General features: G+C 40.9%; 3 protein-coding genes across 5 annotated transcripts; 2 read left to right on the top strand and 1 right to left on the bottom strand.

Moving 5' to 3' along the window:
• Window positions 1-690: 690 nt before the first annotated feature.
• Window positions 691-6,885, top strand: LOC117546126 (spindlin-W-like). Of its 3 annotated transcripts, none has more exons than XM_034216237.1 (5): window positions 691-1,034; window positions 1,716-1,754; window positions 1,961-2,208; window positions 2,380-2,613; window positions 3,366-6,885. In XM_034216237.1, the coding sequence occupies exons 2-5, from the start codon at window positions 1,735-1,737 to the stop codon at window positions 3,569-3,571; spliced, it is 708 nt and encodes a 235-aa protein (XP_034072128.1). In that variant the 5' UTR covers window positions 691-1,034; window positions 1,716-1,734; the 3' UTR covers window positions 3,572-6,885. The 3 variants fall into 3 exon arrangements, with proteins under 3 accessions (XP_034072128.1, XP_034072129.1, XP_034072127.1); XM_034216238.1 differs by having other exon boundaries at window positions 693-1,034; window positions 1,713-1,750; XM_034216236.1 differs by having other exon boundaries at window positions 695-1,034; window positions 1,713-1,754.
• On the bottom strand, window positions 6,323-9,910 carry micos13 (mitochondrial contact site and cristae organizing system subunit 13). Its single transcript, XM_034216240.1, has 4 exons — window positions 9,747-9,910; window positions 9,069-9,225; window positions 7,754-7,811; window positions 6,323-7,488 (listed from the first exon to the last, which is right to left on the bottom strand). The coding sequence occupies exons 1-4, from the start codon at window positions 9,773-9,775 to the stop codon at window positions 7,391-7,393; spliced, it is 342 nt and encodes a 113-aa protein (XP_034072131.1). The 5' UTR covers window positions 9,776-9,910; the 3' UTR covers window positions 6,323-7,390.
• Window positions 9,911-10,561: 651 nt separating this feature from the next.
• Window positions 10,562-25,000, top strand: hsd11b1la (hydroxysteroid (11-beta) dehydrogenase 1-like a). Its single transcript, XM_034216229.1, has 6 exons — window positions 10,562-10,834; window positions 20,586-20,716; window positions 22,583-22,786; window positions 22,926-23,019; window positions 24,430-24,595; window positions 24,741-25,000. The coding sequence occupies exons 1-6, from the start codon at window positions 10,750-10,752 to the stop codon at window positions 24,922-24,924; spliced, it is 864 nt and encodes a 287-aa protein (XP_034072120.1). The 5' UTR covers window positions 10,562-10,749; the 3' UTR covers window positions 24,925-25,000.
• The last annotated feature ends 1,916 nt before the right edge of the window (window positions 25,001-26,916 follow it).

Raw genomic sequence — 26,916 nt, 5'->3', positions numbered from 1 at the left:
GTGTAGTCAATCCCACAGCACTACGTTTTGAATTGTCAAACAGTGACACCACCAGGAAATCATGAACTCTGTCATTACAGCTTTAGAAAAAAAATGTAGTAGGCTACTAAGCAGAATTAGTAGCCTAATGACAATATAGGTTCAGGATATATCATGTTGAATTTGTTAAAAAAAAGGGCGTATTTCACGAACGTTTTCACAGATAAAGTATGAACACCTCACTTTGAGACATCATTAAAGTCAGTGGCACAGCTGATTTTACCATTGATTTGCCCATGCTCACTAACACTGCCCTAAATGCTAGGCAAGAGGTCATTGTAGCTGTCTAACGACCCTGAAGATTACTGGAACAGTTGTATTGCAGGCATTCAGTTCATAATTCAAGATACATTTAAAACGTGGTCATTACGGCCATTGAGTATTTGCAACACTGGTTGCACCATATTTCACATCAGTGCAATGTATTTAATATGTGGATCAAACTTGATTTGCTAATTGTTGTGAAAGACCTAAAGTTGCATTTACATGTTAAAGAAAGAGTATGCTTGGCAATACAGTCCAAACACCACATTGTATGCTAATGTTGCTTTTCTAACTTTAAAATCTCCTTAACGTTCTCTGCCCCTTTAAATCAAATTATTGGCGAGTCTTGCGTCACAGAAAATTCCGACCTCACTCTCCTGCTGTGGTTTGTTGCTGTGTACCTTTTCATGTCTATCATGCGCTATAATACCGTAATGACGCTATTTCCGAAAACACTCGAACGCAGCATGCAGCACAACACCTGTGTAACTCCGGTTGTTAAAAAAAGTCCACATCATTGTCATTAAAACACAATTTCCCAGCGTTCATTGCGCGAGTGTTGCTGTCTTTCTCTGTGGTCGTGGCAACCGAAGGCTCCCTGGGAACTAGAGTCTCGTTTCCGCATCTCCCATTTTCCACAGGTTTCGCGAGATTTACATAGGCGGGCTGGTGTGTGGCAGCATTTCTCTGCCAGACGAACTGAACAATACTGATATGAAATCTGCGTAAAGGTAATGGAGAGATGTTACGTGGGGAGAAAATGGGCTGTAACCACCCAGTTGTTGCTGGTGTGTGATACCTGGTTTCAGGGACACGGGTTTAGCTAGCTGCCTTCACATCTGCATTGAGGTAGAGCTAGCCTTATTGATAACGTACAGTGAGGTGTAGGTGTGTTGGATTAAGTCCAGGACAGGTGGTATACGGCATGCCTTATAACGTGGTTTATAGTACTCATCTCAATATATTGTTCATGTATGCTGCTAATATTCAAGTTATTTACAGTCACATGTAACCGGCTAACGTTGTATACTGTAATATGTCAGCTACAGTGAAATGGCTGACATATTGAAGTTGTGTCTGCCAGATTGTGTTTTAAATACTTAACGGAGCTGAAGTTGTGTAAGAAATATGACCAAGTCTCGCACCAGATATGACCTCCATGTCTGTGTAGTTAGAGTAAATACCCAGGAAGTTATTCCTGCATGCTAATCTATTGGCTGCTGCAGTTGTCAGTCTCTGTTGAGCAGCCTGCAGTCTGTCACAGGTTTCTGTAGAGAGGACAGCCTCTTAGCTGGAGCAGAGGCCTTCCTCATGCTGTTATATAGGTTATATACAGGACACGGCAGGTATGGCAGCTGTCATACTCTCTCATAATCACTGAAACGTGTCCCTGTCTTTCTCTTTATCAGTAGCCTTTGACTTTCTGGAGGCATGTCCAAGAAAAGAGGCAGGTATGTTGAAACAAAGCTATGTCATCACATGAGGCCATTAATGGTTGTTTTAAAATATAGTGTAATAGTTATTAGAGGTGGTTTTATAACATAATGTAAATGGTAAAAAATCCCACTGCATTCAAATAAACAGCTGTATACAAAACAACAGAGTATTTTTTAATGGGACAACAGACGCACAGCCCTTAATATTCCTGTTTTCTCAGAAAGCGGAGTAGCGGGGAGCTGAGTGACACATTGACCCCGGATCCCAACAGCATTCTGGGAGTCCGCATTCAGCATAACTGGCGTGAGAAGGGGAACCAGAGCAAATGGAAGGGAACGGTACTGGACAGGCTGAGTGTGAACACTTCTCTCTTCATGGTGAAGTATGACGGCTTCGACTGCGTCTATGGCATCGAGCTGTTCAAGGACGAGAGAGTGTCGAACCTGCAGGTCCTGTCAGAAAAAGTTGGTGAGTTACCACACCTCTCGTTAATCTGCACCATGTAGTTTTAGACTTATTAACAAAGAGAAACATTTGTCATATAATGAAGATGCTATTCACGTTTACCTGCGGTTTGGTAACAAATTGCCATGTTTCTCACTTTTAATGTTTACATCGTTTGTGGCTGTGTCTCCAAAGTAAACAACAAGATCAAGATGCCACCAGGGGCGGAGGAGCTGGTGGGCAAAGCTGTGGAGCATCTGTTTGAAAAGGAGGATGGAGAGAAGAACGAGTGGAGAGGCATGGTCCTCTCCAGAGCTCCCATCATGACCAACTGGTATTATATCACTTATGAAAAGGACCCCGTGCTTTATATGTACCAGCTGTGGGACGACTATGCTGACGGAGACCTCAGGATTCTGCCTGAAGCAGGTACTGGTTGTTTTTTTTAACAAAGACCGATTGATACTTAACAAGGCTTTCTTAAGTCTTCAATAACTGTGTCCTAAAGCTTTATAGATCAAGATCTGCTATGTGATGGAAATGTATTTTCTACTTTGGAGGACTGTTTCAACTTATTTGACATGGATAGCATGTGAGTTCCTGGTGGTCTTAGAAGTCTGTATTTATCAATAGTATTCATCAAATAATTATACTCGTAATAGTAAACAGGCTAAAGTACATCATTTAAAGTTACGCTTGGAGTTGTGTTTGGAGATAAGAGATATATTCTGTATGAGGTCGAATGATATCCAATCTAAATATTGAACACATTTAAAAACTCATATTGTTTGTTATTTTAAAGATTTGTTGCCATCATTATTTATATTATAGAGATTACATGCTTAAAAGTTGTCTAAAGTAATTAAAAAAAATGTTTAAAGTTGTCTAAAAAGAAATTAAGACTGGAATGGGAAAATTGGGATGTATACTTCTTATGACAGTTATCACATCCTATTATTTTTATGAATAAGATACATTTTGGGATAGATCATTTCTAGAATAATAAAGAACTCTTGGTTTTAATCATTTTCCGTGCACATTTTGGTTGAAAAACAAACCACTGTGTGTTGTATCCACTTTGAGATACTTTAAGTAGGCGGTGTTTGGTGAGTTACACACAAGCAAATGTCAAACTAACTTGGACTTACTCACATGTAACGCTATAATGTTTCACTCCTCAGAAAACAAACACCTGTTGCCTGCAGACAGGAAGCCCGGAGAAGAGACGGAGAGTCTGGTGGGGAAACAGGTGGAGTATGTTACTGACAAAGGTGTGAAGAGAACAGGCCTGGTCATCTACCAGGTCCCAGCCAAGCCCTCTGTCTACTATATCAAATATGATGATGACTTTCATATCCATGTCTATGACCTGGTGAAAACCACCTAGGCATAGTGGACACTTGATCTCACTCTCCAGCCTCCCTCCATCTGCGTCTGTTCCACTCATCGTTATAATCTGTTATCCAAAGCCATGGCAGGGTTGAATAGTTAAAACGCTTTATTGTTCAGAAGAAAGTGCAATCTGTTTTTCATATGCACAGCAGAACTGTAGCACCGCTATGCTCGGCTATCGCAAGGAGATGGAGTCAACTTGTTTTTATTGTTGCTGCTCTGCATTTTTATTTAAGGTTGGACAGTTCAGGATGGCCCGACAGCTGCAAAGAGGGCAGTTGATTTCTGCATTTGGTTTTGTTTTTCCTTGAGATGTTCGCTCATCTGTCCTTGGAGTAATTATCCTAATTAAATAGCTAGTAAGCACGATATACGCATTACGTTTGGGATAGACACATTCCACTGAGGCATTTATTAAATTGAATGGGCAGATGAATGTGTGTATTGTATTCATTTAACAATATTATACAATTATTGTTAATAATGGAAGGAATGGCTGATATCAACTTTGTAAAAGGGGTCCCTTATATTTACAAAAGCCTTTTAGATTAATTATGCTTTGTGTAAAGATTCTCCTGCACCGTTGCACCATATTTAGCAAGTTATAAGATACTTTGCACTGGTGGAGAAGACACAGTTTGCCAAATTCTCATATAAATTAGATCCCACACAAATCATAAAGTGCCTTTCGGCTTGTCATTTTTGCAATATTGTAAATACTATATCTCCACCATCTACACCCTTATTAAATCATTGCGTATGAAGGCTGCTATTTGGATTTCATTCAGATGTAAGGACACTGACAGCTTGAGGAAAGTTTTGCAACCATTAGTTTATGAGTGCTGTGTTTTGCTGTTAATGCAGTATCAAATGTTCTTTAAATATTACACACTTCATTGGTTGTATAAGCTCACTGTTGATCTTCGGGGAGCACTTTATTGTATAAAGTTTACATGTTTAGGTTATAGTACGCTATATACAGTTGTGGTCAAAAGTTTACATACACTTGTAAAGAACATGTATTTCATGACAGTCTAGACTTTTCAATAATTTCTACAACTCTTTTTTTTCTGTGATAGAGTAATTGGAGCAAATACTACGTTGTCACAAAACAAAAATCATGAAGTTTGGTTCTTTTATTAATTTATAATGGGTTTTCTGAAAATGTGATCGAATCTGCTGAGTTAAAAATATACATATAACATGAATTATCAATTTTTGGGATGTAGAAAGTTGTTTTAATCAAATTAACTTTGTGTGAGTGATTATAATTTAAATAGGGTTCATATGATACAATCGTTAGACTCATCCACATCACTACAATGGAAAGGTCAAAGGAGCCTCAACATGGATCTGAAAAAGTGGATCATTGACTTCAACAAGTCAGGAAAGTCACTTGTAGCCATTTCAAAGCAGCTACAGGTCCCAAGATCAACTGTGCACACAGTTGTTTGTAGGTATAAAGTGCATGGCACTGTTGCATCACTGCCATGATCAGGAAGAAAACGCAAGCCATCACCTGCTACGGAGAGAAAAATGGTCAGGATGGTCAAGAGTCAACAGAGTACCATTAAAAAGAAGGTCTGCAATGAATTAGAAGCTGCTGGAACACAGGTGTCAGTGTCCACAGTCAAGCGTGTTTTACATCACTATGGGCTGAGAGGCTGCCGTGCAGGAAGGAAGCCCTCGCTCCAGAAGCGGCACATTGAGGCTCGACTGAAGTTTACTGCTGATTAAATGGACGAAGAAAAAGCCTTCTGGAGTAAAGTTCTGGGGTCAGAGGAAACAAGAATCTATCTGTTTGGCCACAATTACCAGAAATATGTTTGGAGGAGAGAAGGTGAGGCCTTTAACCCCAACATCACTATGCCTACCGTCAAGCATGGTGGTGCTACTATTATGCGCTGAGCATGTTTAGCTGCCAATGGAACTGGTGCTTTTCCTAAAGTCAATGGAATAATGAAGAAAGAGGATTACCTCCAAATTATTTAGGAGAGCCTAAAATCATCAGCCAGAAGGTTGGGTCTTGGGCGCAGTTGGGTGCTCCAACAGGACAATGACCACAGACACACATACAAAGTGGAAAGGAATGGCTAAATCAGGCTAGAATTAAGGTTTTAGAATGGCTTCCCAAAATCCTGACAGTGCTGAGGAAACAAGTCCATGTCAGAAAGCCAACTAATTTAGTTGAAATGCACCAATTCTGTCAAGAGGAGGGGTCAAAGGTTCAACCAGAAGCTTGTGGATGGCTACCAAAAGCACCTAATTGAGGTGAAAATGGCCAAGGGACATGTTACCAATTTGTTTCGTTGTTGTATGTATATTTTTAACTCAGCAGATTCGATCACATTTTCAGAAGACTCATTATAAATTCACAAAAGAACCAAACTTCATGATTTTTGTTTTGTGACAAAGTAGTATGTGCTCCAATCACTCTATCACAGAAAAATAAGCGTTATAGAAATGATTGAAAAGTCAAGACTGTCATGAAATACATGTTCTTTACAAGTGTATGTCAACTTTTGACCACAACAGTAGTTTCCCCAAAATGCTTTTTCCTTCAGAGAAAATGTGGCGGAATAAATGCTTTATATCATACGCATGAAGAAAAAAAGAAAAATGTGTTGCAATATGTTCAAATGACAGTATTCAATATGTAAGACTTGTGTAAAATGCCTTGTAATGTTGCTTGTAGTGGTTACTCTCATTTATATACATTTCTCATCCAAACAGCACCAGCTTTTAGTGAAAGGGTTGTTTATTTCCAAGAATTATAACAGGTATATTCAACTGAAAAAATAACAGTATGTTGACAGTAACTCACTAACTCTGGTTATAGGCTTTATAACTTTGTCTCTTGCCAACATGTTTGCAAAATTGGTTTCATCCACACTTTTTCAGTTGCTGAATTGGTCTAGCCCCGTCAGTCTTCTTCAATTGTATCCCTCAGTTAACTAGTCAATCAGTGGTTTAACTGTTCCTGTTATTTTTAGCTTTCAAAACACTGCATGAATTATCTGATCAGAGTGTCTGGATATATTTAAACCTTATTTTGACAGTAGGAAAGTGACAATGTGTGGCAGAATAGGTACCGTTAGTTTAACCTACATTAAAAAAAGAGGTTCTCACTGTACATCACCACTAGTGGTGCTGTGTAGTGTTTCTGTGTTGTGTAAAGTGGAGTTACAAATGACTGTAAGCGCTATTCTTTATGCTTTGAATCAACACCTGTTCCAAGATGTAGCAGCATCGACAGGCAATTTGTGTCGTTATTATTCTGTCATGAGTAATAAAGATTTTTGCACATTTGTCTGGTCTTGTTCTTAAGACACGCTGCCTTGATCAACATGCAGTATATTCTTTCCTTAATAAATCAAACTAAAGACGTGACTTGTTTTAAGATTGATGTATTTTTTGTGACAACTGGTGAAATTGCATATATACACAATATACAGACATTCTCTTCATAAGATTACTTGGATTGTTTGAGAACAAAGGAGGGTGAAATACTGATTATTAGACAGTATTAAGCTAAATTAATTTGGATGGAATACACAAAATGAAAAAAAAAATGTGTTTTTTAAACTACATTTAGCTTCCTAGCATTATGTACAAAACAACTCAAAACGAATGCCGCTAACATTTAGAGAACCAAAATAACATTCAGTCTCCACTCCTTATAGCTGAACTGTTTCCTTCTATGTTGGGAGTTTCTTCTTTCCTGGGAGGGGAAACAACTTTTGAAGAAGTAATTTCTCAAGTGCAAAACTCAAAAACATGAATAAATGTCAGGTTGTCCAGGTTGAGGTCCTGTTTACTTCGTCAGGTCTTTCATGTACTGAAAACCTTGATTTGTGTATCCAACTGCGTTTGTTGGAGCCTCTGAAAGAGTTGAAATGGTTTTCCGCACCCCTGCAATACAAATCAATGGTTTGGTTTAGAGATATCGGAAATACGTTCAAAGCATTACAGGTATAAACCAATACAACAACAATTATATTGGAGCGATAGTAGTGATGCTTCAATTGATAACAGACCAAATGAAATGCTAACTATATCACTATATCTAAGTCACTGCCATCATTTCAAATGTGGGCATTAAGAACAAATTCATGATGGTATCACACGTGTTACAATCTCTTCAAAAAAAGGGAACAAGTTTTCTTTCAGTTCTTACCAGAGTTCCACGCCTGAACGGGAGAAAATTCCACTGTAGGTATGGTTGGAAGCTGAGCCTGAGGAGGGGATGAGAAGAGGTCTGTTAGTTTGAAACACCACAGGACTTGCTTACATGAATTGTAAATATGTATACTACTGAACAAAAATATAAATGTAACACTTTTGTTTTTGCTCCCATTTTCCATGAGATGAACTCAAAGATCTAAAACATTTTCTATATACGCAAAATAACCATTTCTCTCAAATATTGTTCACAAATCTGAACAAATCTGTGATAGTGAGCACTTCTCCTTTGCCGAGATAATCCATCCCACCTCACAGGTGTGGCATATCAAGATGCTGATTAGACAGCATGATTATTGCACAGGTGTGCCTTAGGCTGGCCACAATAAAAGGCCACTCTGAAACGTGCAGTGTTATCACACAGCACAATGCCACAGATGTAGAGGGAGCGTGCAATTGGCATGCTGACAGCAGGAATGTCCACCAGAGCTGTTGCCCGTGAATTGAATGTTCATTTCTCTACCATAAGCCGTCTCCAAAGGCGTTTCAGAGAATTTGGCAGTACATCCTCACAACCGCAGACCACGTGTTGCATTTATATTTTTGTTCAGTGTATATTGCATTTATATGAAATTGTGTAACACCAGTGCAAATAGACAGTGTGCAATCTGAGAGATATTAGTTTGGCTGATGACTCCCAATACTACCTTATACATTATCTTAAAATGGTGGGCATGATACTCCAGAATTCCACCGGAATGGGAATATATACTCAAATAATTTGGATATTTTTAAGAATAATCAGACAGTTATCTTCATCTTATGTTTTTTTGTTACCGGGCCTTGTACCTGGAAAGTCATGATAGTTTGTTTAATGGGAAAGAATACAAATGAGCTGGTGGATTTGAATGGGTCGGATCAATGCTGGTTTAAAAAGAATCCACAAAAAAACATATTTAGTGATTCCATTGCTTTAGGATTGTTACTTTTAAATAACTTGGTCTGGTTTGTAGTAAACACAACTGAGAACTTTTCATTGAATGTAACAATACATTATTTTCATCTTGTAATAGTGAATTAAAATGATGTTTGGGACGACTATGAGATGGTAGGACACTAGAATAGAACATAATCCATGTCAACAAATATAGCATGATCAGCAGTGTTTAAAGTATTTACCTTTTTAGCTACTGCAGGCACATTTCAAAAACAAATATAGATATAAATGGGTTTACTTTTCATATTGTCCTGTAGTTGCAAGGCCATGCCTACTACCAGCCCATATCATAAGTAGAGCATCTTATCTGTACCTCCAGGCCAAAGTACTTCATCCACTCCTGTACGGCGGGGGGGATCGCAGCCTTGGCCTTCCCCAGGGCCACGGAGCCCTGCTCGCTGCTTCCTAACAGGCCAGAGCCGTAGGCGACGTAGAGAGCTCCTCCTGCAATGGTCACCTTGGTGGCCAGTCTAAACATATGGGGAGAGAGGCAGTCAAGCAACAAACCAAGAAAACCCACCTCAGTATCCTGTCAAATATATGTCAAACAGATGAATAACACGCTTAAAATGTTACCATTAGTGCTGTGCACAGCTTAAAGTGTCTCTGAAGTTGCTGTAGTATTTTTGGCCTTTTATAGAACAGTGATGAATAAAGTATCTATCTATAAATAATCAGTTAACTATTCAACGGTTAGCTAGTTATACAACATTAGCTCACGTTGGTGAACGAATACGTTTGGTGTGTATAAAGCTACAGTTGACGTGCAATGTATAACGCTCCAGGTAGACTATGATAAGCTAAATAGTGATCTATTAAACAGACTAAGCTATCTATCCTGTAATTACAGTGGTTCATGACAGCTGGAAATCTCTCCGACACACTGACAGTTAGCTTTGCGTCACTAAGCTACATGGCTAATGGAGCGGCTAGCACGCCACACTGTAGCAAAAACATAATGGAAATTACGAGTAAAATGATAATTACTTACTTTACTACGGGCAGAATCTTTGCCGCCATGGTCCACAGTGGTGCAGTGTCCTTCAACGCAGGGTTATTCCAGTTACGCCAGTAAAAAGCTTGAATGAAGGCTATGCTGAAGGACAACACTGCGTACAAGGGCTGTGTCAATAAAGTTGCCCTTTCAAAAGCCAGCGTTAGTGGTATTTAAGAGCAGCAGATTCGATCTAATTCTCGTTTTGCATGTATTTCGACTTAAATCCCAATGTTGTCACTTTATGTGTTATTTCGCACAATAAATATTTGAAGCAGATTTTTCTGAAAGGCGTCTCAAGGAAAATGTCAAATATGTTGTAGTTATTTATACAGGATGATGAGGAAGCATATCATGAAGCTTAAATAGCCCTTACTTGGCATATTTGCAACACTATTAGTGAGTGGTTCCTGGCTAAAAGTACATACTTAATCTAAAACGAAAATAGTAATAGCTTGTGGATACAAAAGCAAGGGAACGTTTGATCCTTTGAACTGTTTCAGAAAAGTATGAAAGCACATATTAATGAAATTGTGTCTTCATTAAATAAACACATTTGACTCTACATAAAGACGTTATATAGATGTACCATTAAGTATAATAATAAATCAAATCAGATGTCAGGGGAAACGTTTGGAGTAAAGCAGTAGAAGAATGTAACCTATGTAAGCCTATGTAAGTTAAACTATATTAAAATGAAAATGTCTGTACATGTGAAACAATAAAGCATATTCAGTTAATTTAAATGACAAAATGAATATAATGGGAAATAATCCAGTGTATCCAGTTTAAGCACTCCGCCACGTTGTCCTTCGGCTCCGCCCACATCCAAGCGAGTAGAACTAGTTCAACATGTTCAACTTTTATCATACAAATAACCTTACCCCTCCTATGCATGTCAAGTTGAAGAGGGGAAGGGTTTGGTAAAAGGCACTCCTTTTTATTCCTCATCCCAGTGCAAGGAAGAAGGCTGTAACAAAGCTACAAACAAGGTCAAAACATGGGAACTTGTACAAAGGTCCTGTTAGCGTCTATATGTGTTGCTTTCCTTGCTGTCAAGTGGACTTCACCCAGTTTTAATAAAGGTAAGAGAGTGGGTTAACTAACCTTGTTGTTGACTAACGATACTTTGGGATGTTTGCATAGGATTCTTGTCTAGACGTTTTTTTTAATTTGTGCTGATTACTGAAGAGTTTTGAAACGGTCCTAAACTGCTGTGTTTGAAATACCAGTTACACACAAATTGCATTGAAGTAGCTTAAAATGCACAGGCATTTACACATTTAAATACCCGGAGTGTGGGTGTAGCTAAAGGTGCATATCATGTGTGTGCAAAGACGAATTGTTCTTTGCATTGTTTTAACATTAAGGACTCCTCTTTCTTGCAGTTGGCTAGAAAAGTAGACAAAGACCTACAACCTAATTTTAAACAGAACGAGCCAAAACAAAGAGTCCTTGGAGATGGACTAATGACATTGTTCATGTGAAGCCAAGTGAGGGGCAAGTGCACAGGGACCGTCTACAAAGTGCAATGCCGAAAAGGGATAACACGTGTAGCAACTTCACTGCTGTAAAGTATTGACCTACTCAAATAAAGTTACAAATGAATGGTCCCCTGTTGGTTATACTACCACACTTAGTTTGAGAAAAGAGTAGTTTGCTAAATGTAGATTATTACTCTTTTGAAAAATATGTAATACTTCCACTGCTTTGCAGTAGTCTACCTGAATCACATCAACATGTATTTCTTTCTGGTTGATTTTACTATAAGACAAAGTGTGGAAAAATATGCTGTTGCATTATTTTGGTGATATTTCTCCTGAGAATATTCAATAACTTTACTGTTATAGATTAATGGTCTCCTGTTAGACTACGTTTGAAAATGCAATGTTTTATTTAAGATAAATTGTAGCTTCGTGCACCTGGTTTTTAAGACCTGTTTGCACATTATGAAATATAAAATGAGGATCCAAAATATCCTAGATCTCATTAAGTAATACAACAAATTAAAGAAAATCGCATTTATACAAATGGTATTCTCTTGAATTGGTTCAGTGGAGATTTATTTAACTTTTTAAGCTATATTAATTTATGAAATCTGACAATAAATTAGGGATGGCTCATATTAGAAAAAAGGTTAAAAGCATGGTAAGGATGACCAAATAATAATTTGCATTAAGCAAATAGAAACTAGGGTCTATTTGCAACATAATGATGACCATATCATATTAAGTTGAATTGAGTTGTAAAAAAATTAATATATAAATCATATAAATTAATATAAAATATATTATTACATTTAAAAGTTTGAAAATCAATGTTTACAAGAAATATAAATATACACAAAAGCAAGTCCAATAAGAAAATAATAATGTTCACTGGGAATTAAAAACATGGGCAGTTATAAGAGGAAGCAATTAAACAGAAATATACACAATATAGAAGGGAAGTTATATTCCTAAAAGGCTTTATTCTAATGACAAAAATATTAGAAAATATAAGGTGTAATTTGTCCTTAATAAAAAATCACTATAGCCATCCCATCTCATGGCTAACAGTGTGGACCACGTGACGTCTGAACTACGTGGTCATCTCTTGAATTTGAATCATGTGAACTCATCATGTCCAGTAATGGGATGCTAACCGCTCTGCAATGCTCTAAATATCCATGTATAATAATGATAGAGTTTAAAGCTTCCCTGGGGAAGTTTAGGAAAAGAAGCACAAGCTGAGCGAGTAATTGGTGATAATCAGACACGCTTTACGCTTGTGACTCTTGCATTACCAGAGAGAGAAAGTAGCATTTATCCATGATGTGAGGATTCAGTGAACAAGCCAGTTTCCACAAGTAATGAAATCATGGGGTAAAGTGAATAGGCTAGTGTGTCATATTTCCCACAATTGCAACAGTATACTGCCTTATGAACAGCTACTACCATTGCTGACACTACAGCTTCCTTAAGATAACATAGTAACTTTTTATGACTACAACTTACACATAGTTAATTAAATGTTATGATTTGTTTCAGATGCACTCTGCATCCACAGCCATTCAAAAGTATATTAAAGGAGGTGCAGTTCTGCCTGTATACTCTTAAAATTCTTCTTTTTTTATTTACTTTGTTAAAAAACTGTATGACAAGGTTGTAAGAGAATATTTTCATCTGATCTGTTTATAGAGTCTTTTATGGTTCCTTAGAGTCTGTGATACTGCAAACATCTGCTTGTAGTCACTCAAAGACTCCACTGTAGGTGGAGGTCACAGGTCAAACGCTTCCCCGATATCCGTGGGGGGGGGGTTTGAGATCTAGCAGCATCTCTTTGAGACAAGCAGATCATTGTCTTGCATCGGTTATTGATTATACGCGGGCTTTCTGGAAGCCCGCCTCTCCTCGTGTTGGTTAGATGTTTTGTGTCTTTTGGTTCAGAGATTACCTTGGTGGAGCACAAGGACAGTGTGAAACTAGGATGATCCCCGGCCGTATGTAATTGTCTGTCTCCCAATAAAGACGCCTGTCGCATCGACTCCATTCTGCTCATGAAAAGACTTTCTGAATGCGGACACAGAGCATCCCTGGCCAAGTTGCAATACTGCCAGACTGAGGTCACGTATTTGGGTCACATTCTGAGGGATGGACACCGTCTCCTCTCGCCAGCAAGGATTTGTCTGTTGAACAAAGTACCACCACCTCGCACAAAGAAGGACATGCTTTCCTTCTTGGGCATGGCAAATTATTGCAGACACTGGATTTTTGAGTATGCTGCGATGGATTCTGTCCTGCGTGCTGCCACTCTGCAGGCTGCCCCTAACATTGTTCAGTGGTCTGAGGACATGCACACTGCCTTTCAGGACTTAAAGCGAGCCCTCACATCGGCTCCTGCCCTGGGGCTCCCTGACTACCATCAGCCGTTTCACCTGCACGTCCATGAGAAAGGGGACTTTGCAGCGGGCATCTTGGTGCAGAAGCATGGCTCTAATTTCCGGCCTGTTGCATACTACTCATCTCGACTCTCCCCTGTGGTGCTTGGTATGCCTTCATGCCTGCGGGCTGTGGCCGCAGTGGCGATAGTGGTAAAACAATCCTCTCCCATTGTACTGGCCAGTGACTGTGTAGTACAGGGCTGGCCAACCAGTCAGAGGTTAAGAGCCACATTTTTTCTATGTTTCTGCAAAGAGCCACATCAAACACACAGTCACTGATACCGCTTGTTTCAGTTTTTTGTTTTCTGGAGACAAGATTTCAACCACGTCACTGATGCATCTTTGTGGCATTGGGATATATATTTTTGAAATCCTCTGGAGCAGAGAGAGGAGCTGTGGATTATTGTTATTGATTAATGCATCAGTGTTTCTTAGGGTCAAAAACACTAAACTCACAACTTAAAATGAAAGCGTTTAGTTTATTTAATAAAAGAGCACATGTTCAATATGAAAAGTGACAGTAGTTATAGATTATTTGGAATTTGGTGCTATATATATATTTAAAAAAAAAAATTATATATATTTTTTAAACACCTTGAATTTCAGGGGGGGGGGCGCGGGGCTCCGTTGGCGGGAAACACTGGATAGTGTTTAATCAACGATAGGTTTCCCCCCCTCAAATTGGTTCACTGCATCGCAGGTATTATTGTGATTGGCTGTTGGGCCACATCAAAATTAGACACGCTGTCATCCTCTCATACTGACACCTGACACCACACATACACAAGTAGGGAGAGCCGGGACGAAAGTAACACGGGACGAAAGTAACGGAGCGATTTTATCCGAGCCCAAACAACTTTGACCGGCCAAATTACGTCAGAATTATTAGCATTCAATACTTAACAGACCTACTAAATATCAGGTTTAACTGTCAGGAGTAGCTAGTGTTGTCACGATACCAACATTTTGGTTTCGATACCAAGTCAAGAATTGCGATTCCGATTCTTTTTAACAATGAGAACAATAAATAAAATAAATGACAATAATTTGTATTAAATACAATTAATACATTTCTTACAGACGGGCCTCGTGGTGTCCGTAGGCTTGCCCTCACTGTCAGAGATATCGCTCAAATACTTCCAAATTTCGCTTCTGGCGTCTTTGTTGTCAACAAGCCGAGGCGCAGAAGCAGTTGCACTCCCACTTGCTTCTCGTTTTCTCACATGCTCTGGCAGCTAGCGCGTGCACGAGAGAGGGGAGGCACTTGAGTGTGCTTGAGAGGGGAGGGACTTAGAGCGTGCTTGAGAGGGGAGGGACTTAGAGCGTGCTTGAGAGGGGAGGGACTTAGAGCGTGCTTGAGAGGGGCGGGACTGCAGGCACGGCTGCAGTGCAGGGAGTGAAAGCAGAGCGCTGAACACACACGGCTCTTATTAAAACAGCGCTTTCTCACCGGAGTACTTTTCCCCGTCATTCTTAAAGTACCGATATTAATGAAACGGAGGAATCGTAACGTTTTTAACGGCAGGGTATCGCGGTACCTTTCAAGTATCGGTACACCGTGCAACACTAGTCAGGAGTCAGTGTCTCTCCCCCAAACTCACACATAGGCTATACAATTCGATATGAACTGAAGAGCCGCATGAAACTAGGCAAAGGGCCGCATGCGGCTCGAGAGCCGCGGGTTGGCCACCCCTGGTGTAGTACATGTCCCACATGCAGTTTTGCATATTCTGAACACCTCTGCTACTCAGCATATGACGGCAGCAAGGCGATCTGGTTATGAAGCTGTAATTCTTTCAAGTCCACACATCACTCTTAAACGTTCCCCCCCCCTAAACCCAGCTACACTGGTGCCAATTCCAGATTTTGAAATAACACATGACTGCGTCACAACGATTGACATGTCTTCCTCCCCCAGAGCTGATATGTTGCAAACCCCTATCCCTAATTCAGATATGATTCTGTACACAGACGGGTCTGCGAGCAGGCCGTCTGACACAGTACACTTAGCAGGCTATGCTGTTGTGAATGACTGGGAAGTTTTAGAAAGCCGAGCCTTGCCAAATGGCACGTCAGCTCAGGCTGCAGAGTTGTATGCTCTGCTCAGGGCGTGTATTTTGGCTGAAGGTAGAGTTGCAACCATTTTCACAGACTCCAGGTATGCATTTGGTGTGTGCCATGATTTTGGTGTCTTGTGGAAAATGCGCGGTTTCTTAACATCGGCTGGTAAGCCTATTCAACATCATGCGTTAGTAGCTGAGCTATTAGACGCTATCCTGCTCCCTGCACAGCTAGCAGTATTTAAATGTGCTGCTCACACAAATTCTAATGATCCTATTTCGCGTGGAAATGCGTTAGCCGACACCGCGGCTAAACAAGCAGCAGTTTCCTCCTCTTCTATGGTGCTCCAATGCCCCTCGACACAACCCGCAGAAACCATTTGTTTGCCTTCCTTTAATGATGTCGCGGACATGCAAGCCCGCGCTGATGTTAGGGAGAAAGATTTATGGCTAAGACGAGGTTGTACACTTGACGCTGAGTCCAGCTTGTGGCTCCACCCAGACGGCCGGATGGTCTGTCCCCGTTCATTCCTCCATGTTTTGGCACATGTTGCACATGGCAAATCACATGTAGGAAAAGGAGGGATGAATGGGATTATAAAGTCACAATGGTTTGCTCCAGGCATTACACTAGCTACACAGACCCTTGTAGATAGATGCATGATATGCCAGCAGACAAGAAGAAGAAAAGGTCCAGTTCAGCATGAACATTTACCGCCCCCCTCGGGGCCCTTTGTAAATATGCAAATTGACTTTTCGCACATGCCACCATGCCAAGGATTCAAATATCTTTTGGTAATAGTGTGCCAGTTCTCCAAATGGGTAGAGGCCTACCCTACCAGAAAAGAAGACGCCAGAACAGTTGTAAAGTGTCTTCTCAAAGATGTTGTCCCTAGATTTGGTGTTCCAGCAGGGATTAACAGTGACAGAGGTCCAGCATTCATTTCTAAGATAACCCAGAGTCTAGCTACAGTGTTAGGGTTCAAATGGCAATTGCATGTTCCCTATCATCCACAGAGCTCAGGTCAGGTTGAGAGAATGAACTTGACTATAAAGGAAAAACTCACTAAAACAATGTTGACCACAGGACTAAAATGGGTAGACGCGCTGCCGCTAGTTCTGTGCTCAATCAGAAACTCACCAAATGCAACGACAGGGCTTAGCCCACACGAAGTATTGATGGGAAGGCCAATGTTCACAGGATCTAGTCCTCCAGTAATGCCCCACAGACTCACTCTTTTGTGGACAGAGGATTACATGACTAACTATGTCAAATATCTAACTGACATGTTGAGAAAGTTTCACAGGCAGGTGGCTGACAGGCTCCCCCAGCCTGGTGAGGAGCCCACCCAACTCTGAGGACGCCTATTGATTTTAAGTATTGACTGAAATATTCTTAGACTAATGTTAATTGGTTATCAATAGATTGATAAAAAGAGTGAATCTGTAAGAGAATATTTTCATCTGATCTGTTTATAGAGTCTTTTATGGTTCCTTAGAGTCTGTGATACTGCAAACATCTGCTTGTAGTCACTCAAAGACTCCACTGTAGGTGGAGGTCACAGGTCAAACGCTTCCCCGATATCCGTGGGGGGGGGGTTTGAGATCTAGCAGTATCTCTTTGAGACAAGCAGATCATTGTCTTGCATCGGTTATTGATTATACGCGGGCTTTCTGGAAGCCCGCCTCTCCTCGTGTTGGTTAGATGTTTTGTGTCTTTTGGTTCAGAGATTACCTTGGTGGAGCACAAGGACAGTGTGAAACTAGGATGATCCCCGGCCGTATGTAATTGTCTGTCTCTCAATAAATATCAGTGTATTGACGGGTGAATCCAGTTTCCCTCATTTGATGATGCGCTCAACATTGCTGCAAAGAAGTTTTTACTTCACAAAGGTGTTATTTGTCTGCACAAATGGATTTATGAAGGGAACAAAGGTACTCATAATATGTGCCATATGCACATATTTAAGGAGGGTTGAGAATCACAATTACGAGGAAACTGACTTCAGTTTGTGTTGCCCTCTGTACATACACAGAAATAGCATTAACATTACACATGTAGTATTAGGTTTTTTTAAAACAATGTATCTGACCATTTTACCTCCCTGTTCAAAGATATGGCAGACGAATGTGGCCGTGTCTAGGGTCGGTGTCAGAGTCCAATGTGTAAAGAGTTGTCTAAATGCCTTGCACTGGCATATCGGGAACTGGTTTATCACTGAATGATAAAAAGGCCTTATACCTATTGTGCAACATGTCACTATGGATAGCAATTTAATCACTGCTTCTTTATTATGTTTTTTTAATTAAAGTGTGATCCTAACCCTATTAGTCATGCAGAGCATTATATTGACAATAAGGTCTGATATCTTATCTCATAAGAAGATACAATGGGGATCATGGTGTCATAGGCTGGATATGAGATAACTGTTTTTAAACTTTAGATTATTTTGTATGACTTCCCAATTAGATATATACAGAGTTAATACCAGTTGGCACATATACTGTCACGGTGTGTGAAGTAGGTAGGACCCAAATGCAGATTAAAGTGATAATTCCTTTATTTCAAGGCTAGGTGCTAAACAAAGACAAAACAGAACACTCACCGACGAACTAGTCATGACACAAGACGAACCGACAAAGACAGAAAAACCAGAACTTAAATACACACAAGACTAATCACAGAAACAAGACACAGGTGAGGAGGGAGGAGAAAACACAGGGACACCAGGTGAACACAATTGGGTAAATTAGACACACCAGGGAACCTAACGACCGGGAACCACAGACAGATTTAAACAAGACACAATGCAGACAGAAACAGGCAAGACAGGACAAAGGGTTGGCAGGACCCCCGGCAGGAGAGTAGACGGCGGGACCTCCAACGGGACAGGACAAAGGGTTGGCAGGACCCCCGGCAGGAGAGTAGACGGCGGGACCTCCAACGAGACAGGACAAAGGATTGGCAGGACCCCCGGCAGGAGAGCAGTCGGCGGGACCTCCAACGGGACAGGACAAATGGTTGGCAGGACCTCCGGCAGGAGAGTAGACGGCGGGACCTCCAACGAGACAGGACAAAGGGTTGGCAGGACCCCCGGCAGGAGAGTAGACGGCGGGACCTCCAACGGGACAGGACAAAGGGTTGGCAGGACCCCCGGCAGGAGAGTAGACGGCGGGACCTCCAACGGGACAGGACAAAGGGTTGGCAGGACCCCCGGCAGGAGAGTAGTCGGCGGGGCCTCCAACGGCACAGGACATAGGATTGGTAGGAGCCCCGGACGGAGAGTAGACGGCGGGACCTCCAACGGGACAGGACAAAGGGTTGGCAGGACCCCCGGCAGGAGAGTAGACGGCGGGACCTCCAACGGGACAGGACAAAGGGTTGGCAGGACCCCCGGCAGGAGAGTAGTCGGCGGGACCTCCAACGGGAGAGGGGACTCGAGAGGGGACTCGGGTAGGAACTGGAGAGGGGACTCGGGTAGGAACTTGAGAGGGGACTTGAGAGGGGACTTGAGTCGGTCAGTACGCTGACAGGACACGGGGAGCAGGCGTCGTCTGGGGAGCCAGCAGGAGACGAGGTGCTGGAGTCGGCCGGTACGCCGACAAGACTCGGGGAGCAGGCGTCGTCTGGGGAGCCAGCAGGAGACGAGGTGCTGGAGTCGGCCGGTACGCCGACAAGACTCGGGGAGCTGGCGTCGGCTGGGGAGCCAGCAGGAGACGAGGTGCTGGAGTCGGCTTGTACGCCGACAAGACTCGGGAGCTGGCGTCGGCTGGGGAGCCAGCCCTGTAGCCGAAACTGGAGTCGAGCCCATGGCTTCCAGGGCCGGTACCATGGCTGCTGGGGCCGGAACCGGGTCTGGAACCATGGCTGCTGGGGCCCGGGCTGCTAGCCTGGCCTTGCGACGACTCCTCTTAGCAGCCGCCTGAATACTCCGTGGACCTCCATAAGCCAGACGAGTTCCGGAATACAACTCCTGGACAGGAGCAGGAACTGGGGCAGAAGCACAGGTTGACTTCAGGCGGAACCCACCAAGGCGTATGGTGCCAGGTTGGGAATTGGGGGACATGGAGTTAGCATGCCTGGGGCTAGCAGGCCGGGAATCACATGTTTCAAGGAAGTCCAAAATCCAGTCAGGTAAGAACTCCACAAAACATAGTTTCTCTGCTGCCAACCGGTGCGCCTCTACCAGAGCGGCCCTCTTCTGCCGAACACTGGACGCTCCCCTCCACCAATCGAAGCAGCAAGCCAGATAGAAGGTAAAATGCTGTAATTCTACCTCCCATGGATCATCTGCTGGGTCCATTTGTTGGTCGGTTCGTACTGTCACGGTGTGTGAAGCAGGTAGGACCAAAATGCAGATTAAAGTGAGAATTCCTTTATTTCAAGGCTAGGTGCTAAACAAAGACAAAACAGAACACTCACCGACGAACTAGTCATGACACAAGACGAACCGACAAAGACAGACAGAAAAACCAGAACTTAAATACACACAAGACTAATCACAGAAACAAGACACAGGTGAGGAGGGAGGAGAAAACACAGGGACACCAGGTGAACACAATCGGGTAAATTAGACACACCAGGGAAACTAACGACCGGGAACCACAGACAGATTTAAACAAGACACAATGCAGACAGAAACAGGCAAGACAGGAGGTGAAGACCTTTCAAAATAAAACATGAAACAAGACAAGACAAAATACAATACAGGCAGATCGTGACATATACTTGCCCAGGCAAAGCACCATTATTGTTTCAAAAGCTGTATCAATGGCACTCAAGTTAAACATTTAATTAATTTCCACCATCACAACTCAAATTTGACTATGTCTTTGTTTTTGTGTTTCTTTCAGAATCTCTCAAAGGGGCCAGGGTATTGGTGACTGGGTCCAGTACGGGTATTGGAGAACAAATGGCATACCACTATGCCAGCTTTGGTGCTCAGATAGTAATTACAGCAAGGAGGGAGAAAGTGTTACAGCAGGTTAGTGATCTTAACAACATCACAGTGGACTTGACGCACATTCATTTAATTTCATTTCAAACCTTTATTTATACAGATAAATCCCATTGAGATCATTGATCTCTTTTTCAAGGGAGACCTGCTCAAGTAGTTCCACATGAAACATAAAAACATAAATAGAACAACAAAAAGACATCATACAGCATCATTTACATAATTATCCACATAAACAGGTACCAATAGCTTCCGATTGACTAGTATCCAACCGAGCTTTAAAAACATTTAGTGGCACCAGATTGTTCAGTTTCCATTTAATTTGCAGACTATTCCAAGACAGAGGAGCTGCGCATCTAAAAGCTGTCTTCCCTAAGACAGTCCTAGCAGTTGGCACATTTAATAAAACCACAGCATTCGATCTCAGGCAGTAGCCACTTACAATTTTCCGTGAGATCAGGGAGCAGATATAAGATGGAAGTTTCCCTAACATGGCTTTGTATATAAAAATGTACCAGTGACTGAGCCTCCGTACAGTTAGTGAAAGCAAACCAGCCCTTGCATACAGGGTACAGTGATGGGTTAATGCTTTACAGTTTGTCACAAATCTCAGTGCACTGTGATACGCAGCATCTAACTTGACCAGGCAATTGTCAGGTGCATTCATATACATCAAATCACCATAGTCCAGCACAGGTAAAAAGGTCACAGTGACTAGCCTTTTCCTGGCCTCAAGCGAGAAACAGGACTTGTTCCTGTAGAAGAAACCTAGCCTAACCCTCAGCTTTTTAAGCAGGTTATTGACATGAAGTTTAAAAGTGAGACAATCATCAAGCCAGATACCAAGGTATTTGTAACAGGTAACCACTTCAAGTTTTATTCCTTGCGTATAGTTACAATATCTAAAACAGGCTCTGGTGTCTTTTTAGCTTTAGAAAAGAGCATTACCTTGGTTTTCTCAACATTTAAAAGAAGCTTTAGTTCAGAGAGCTGAGTCTGAATAATGTTAAAAACAGCCTGTAATTTAACACCAGCCTCCTTAATGGAGGGACCTGCACAGTACATCACGGTATCATCCGCATAAAAATGTACAGTAGCTTCATCCACATTTTCACCTAAACTGTTGATGTAGATGGAGAATAAAAGTGGACCTAAAACAGAACCTTGGGGAACACCATTAGCAATGTTCAACCACTCAGAAGACAGCCCATCAAAGTGAACACATTGGGACCTTTCAGAGAGGTAGTTCACAAACCACCCCACTGCATGGCTGGACATGCCTATACTGGCTAGCCTCTGCTTTAAAATGTGATGATCGACGGTGTCAAACGCTTTTGAAAGGTCAATAAATAGAGCTGCACAACTCTGCTTATTATCTAAAATACTCGCCACATCATTCACCACTTTCATTCTGGCAGTGATGGTGCTGTGTTGCTTTCTGAAGCCTGACTGATGTTTAGACAGGATGTCATTTGTACATAAAAACACCTTTACCTGTTCACTCACTAAGCGTTCAAGAACCTTAGCCAGAACTGACAACTTAGAGATTGGCCTATAGTTATTTAATAAGGTGGCCTCCCCTCCTTTTAGCAAAGGCAGGACATACGCTGACTTCCACAATTTTGGAATTGTGTTTGAGCTGAGGGAGAGGTTACAAAGAGTAGTAAGAGGTGGAGCAATAAAATCTGCAGCTATCTTTAAAAAGAAAGGTTCTACGTTGTCCGGGCCAGCCGGTTCAGTTCTGTGTCCATCATATCATGTAAAGTGTATTTGTTTATAAATCAAGTCAGACATGTACACATTCTTCAAAGTTCCTGCATTTTAAGCCACAAGCTTTTTCTGTATTTTTTTCAGAAATGCATTTGATCTTTTCATTCTGATATTTGCTTCTAGGTGGCAGAGAAGTGTCTGAGTTTAGGAGCCCAGAAAGCTCTCTACATAGCCGCAGACATGGCCAGTGAGTCAGACCCGGACAAAGTTGTAGACTTTGCACTTGAAAAGCTTGGAGGGCTGGATTACCTGGTTCTCAACCACATTGGCCCGAGCCCCTTCAGCATGTGGGAGGGAGACGTGGAGCACACCAGGTGGCTGATGAAGGTAGTGCAGCGTTTTCATGGTCTATCAGCATCTCTCGTTTTCAAGATTCAACTTTCAAAGAGTCTTCATCATCTTATGCACAAAAGCTACAGTGTAGATTTGGAAAATAAAATCGTGTCTGTGTGTGTGTTTTCCAAAGGTCAATTTCTTCAGCTACATTCAGATGGCGTGGAGAGCTTTGCCCTCCCTTGAACAAAGTAATGGATCACTGGTGATTGTTTCATCGCTTTTAGGTAAGTAACATAGGGACATTATTCAAACACACCTTGATGATGAGAATAAACATTTAAAAAACACATGATGGATGTATTAATTTATGAATTTCACAAAAATGATCATAATATTTGAAAACAATTGGGATTTAAAAGTACATTTTAATCAGCAGTCATTCAGAATGTATGTGTCCAGACTTTCAGTTTTTTCTGAGGCCTAAAATAAATATTCGATAATTTTACTATTAAGTCTTTAGAGAAAAAAACCTTGAACACAAGAAGGACATCTGACTACTAAATGGACCACCTAGTGATACTGTTTAGTAAAATTATGAAATACTACATTTATTCCAATCTTTTATTTTCAGTATTTTACAGATGCATTAATTGTGTTTTATTTTCTGTTCCAATCAATTAAAACATCTAAAAGTATAGTTAAATGAATATGTGCACTAGTTATGAGTAGGCCTACTGCAGTGTTATGAATGAAGCCCAAAAAAGGCCACAATATATTCTTATGTTTTACATCTGATAAACAATGTATTAGAAGTGTAATACACTGAACAAAAATATAAATGCAACACTTTTGTTTTTGCTCCCATTTTTCATGAGATGAACTCAAAGATCTAAAACATTTTCTATATACACAAAATAACCATTTCTCTAAAATATTGTTCAAAAATCTGAAAAAATCTGTGATAGTGAGCACTTCTCCTTTGCCGAGATAATCCATCCCACCTCACAGGTGTGGCATATCAAGATGCTGATTAGACAGCATGATTATTACACAGGTGTGCCTTAGGCTGGCCACAATAAAAGGCCACTCTGAAACGTGCAGTTTTGCTTTATTGGGGGGGTCTGGGGGGGTCAGAAAACCAGGAAGTATCTGGTGTGAGGGGTAGGGGTAGGGGTAGGGTTAGGGGTAGGGTTAGGGTAATGTTGTGAATCGAGTGGCCTGTGTTCGTCGTCCATACCATACGCCTGCCCATACCATAACCCCACCACCTCCATGGGCCACTCGATTCACAACATTACCCTAACCCTAACCCTACCCCTAACCCTACCCCTACCCCTCACACCAGATACTGACCGGTTTTCGGACCCCCCCAGACCCCCCCAATAAAGCAAAACTGCACGTTTCAGAGTGGCCTTTTATTGTGGCCAGCCTAAGGCAGACCTGTGCAATAATCATGCTGTCTAATCAGCATCTTGATATGCCACACCTGTGAGGTGGGATGGATTATCTCGGCAAAGGAGAAGTGCTCACTATTACAGATTTTTTCAGATTTGTGAACAATATTTGAGAGAAATGGTTATTTTGTGTATATAAAATATGTTTTAGATCTTTGAGTTCATCTCATAAAAAATGGGAGCAAAAACAAAAGTGTTGCGTTTATATTTTTGTTCAGTGTAGTTATTCATGGTTCACAGGTAAAATGCCCAGTCCCTTTGTGGCACCGTATACCTCCACAAAATTTGCCTTGAATGGTTTCTTCGGGGCCCTTCAGCACGAGCTGGCTATGAAGAAGAGCAACGTGTCCATCTCTATATGCACTCTGGGGCTAATTGACACTGAAGCAGCTATGGAGAAAGTCAAGTGAGTCAAGTGTAAAAACCAAATGCAAAGTGTCTCACAGATACATCAAAGTCATCACGGATTACATTATATCCTGCTACTTTTTCTTTCATTAAACATTGCTGCTTTCTTCAGTAGTTAAAAGCAGTATTTTTCTGTGTCCTAGGGGAGTCACCAGTGTTCCAGCCTACCCTGCCACAGAAGCAGCGATGAACATCATAATTACTGGAGCAACGAGACAGTCGGAGCTCTTCTACCCTTGGATCACCTACATCTTGTCTATAACCAAAGAAATATTCCCTTCCATCACAGGCTACATAATGAAGAACTCCTACACCTACAACCCATGAAAAACATTCATTGTAATTGATATATTCCACGACATAAAATCTGCCTATAAAATATTAAAAGAGAAATAATTGACTATTTTGTTCTTTCCTCGTCTTGCTTTTGTGAGAGGTCATGTTATAACAGGTTCACAGGGAAGAAAGCTAGACTGGGTTTGTATAAATGTTGTCTATAACACATAGCCAAGCCAGAGTTTTTCACCAACTGAAGCACCAATGCTAAGGACAAGTAAAAAAACAAAACGGGTTAACTACTTAGAAGGCAAGACAGGGGGCAGTAGACAGTAGGATAAGGTGCAGCGTTGATATACGAGTCAGGAAATCAGAATCAGATCAGAATACCTTTATTAGTCCCACAGATTGAAAATGTACATTGTTATAGCAGAAAAAGAGCCAAAGACAGCTTAATGTTACGAAGAAGCATGCATACAAAAGTATTAAAGTTAAAAAAAAGTTATAATATAAAACAAAATACAAAGTTACACAATTTACAAAATACACATCCTGTAACAGTTCTATATTGCACAGTTATTAACAGAATATAAATATATATATATATATATTGCACATAGTTGCTGGAGATTAGAGGACCCTCTTTTTCTTTATGTTAGTGATGTTTGAATGATCAAACATTTCACATAACTGCATTTCTGTGGTAAGTGTGAAAGAGCTGGTGAAATAGTTGTATAAATACATTTTCCCAAATCACGCTGTATTTCTCCTGCTTGTGAAAATGTATTTTTATGTACTTTTTGATGGGGTCTTTGCCGTCATTTCGAAGCGGATAGCAGAGCATTGACAAGAAAGAAGAGTGAGAGAGGGTGGAAATGATTTGCAACAAAGGTAACCTGGCTGGAATGAAATTGGAGAGATGCTGTTAATAGTATAAAACAGGGGTGTCCAAACTACGGCCCGGGAGCCAAATGCGGCCCGCGGGCCATTTTGAATCGGCCCTCAGCGAATTCCAAAATTGTAATGAAATATGGCCCACAAATGAAACTTGTGCTTGTCTTATATTGTACTTCTCAAATATATATGTAAACAGATATTTCACAGTAGTATTCATGAGTTAATAGGCCAAATGTTTCAAATACATTCAGTCAATTAAAGTTGAAAACTATTTCTAACAAATCTAAGTTGATAATAATAAATTATTTACATAAGAAGCTTGAAATAGACCCTTCCTATTTCCTCTTGTTTTAAGCAATCTGAGGCTCCTGTTTTAAGGAATGAGCCGCTAACAAAATAAGTAAAAACCTACAGAGAACTGGGATGTAGGCTGTTTTGTCTTCTTAAAGCATATTCAAGTAAAAAGCATAATTTACCTACATTTGATTGGTTTTGCTGACTTACTTAAGGCAATACACCTCACCTCTAGTGAGTGGCCCAGCCCTTCATATATTTTAATGTATGCGGCCCTTTGTGAAAAAAGTTTGGACACCCCTGGTATAAAGTATTAAACACCTAAACAGACATAAAAATGACAGACATAAAAAACACATAATTTATAATATAAATATGTCACTCACACTTTTTATTTCTTTGTGTCTTGAGAATATTGTATTTTGCACTTTGGAGAAGCCTGGGACTTTCATGTCAGCAACTTCACTAGCTATTGATCACATGACGAACTTTGAATCTGTAAGTCTTTGAACCATCAAACCTTTTGACGAAAAATCTGAATGGAGTATTACTTTGGATATCCACATGAGGGCAGTAATGCCAAAGTAGTGAAGACAGATGGCTTCAGTCTCAAAAGAAACATTTTGATTGTAGACTATCATGCATTTAAAACTGATATAGCAAATTAGTTTCAAATAATTTAATCTCCATTACTCATGTCTCTGCTGGAATAAATAACCAGGTCCCATGTTTTCATAGATTGAATCATCAGATTTTTTGGTTTTTTAAACCTTCATCACCATATCCTTCCCTTCCTGTCTTCACTGTTCTCCACCCCTTGATTTGTCTCCATCTCCATTCTTCTCTATTTCC

Source organism: Gymnodraco acuticeps, unplaced genomic scaffold (genome assembly GCF_902827175.1).
Source record: "Gymnodraco acuticeps unplaced genomic scaffold, fGymAcu1.1, whole genome shotgun sequence".
NCBI classification, from domain to species: domain Eukaryota; kingdom Metazoa; phylum Chordata; class Actinopteri; order Perciformes; family Bathydraconidae; genus Gymnodraco; species Gymnodraco acuticeps.
Note: the sequence above shows the minus strand (reverse complement) of the source record. Positions and strands in the feature narration are given on the sequence as shown.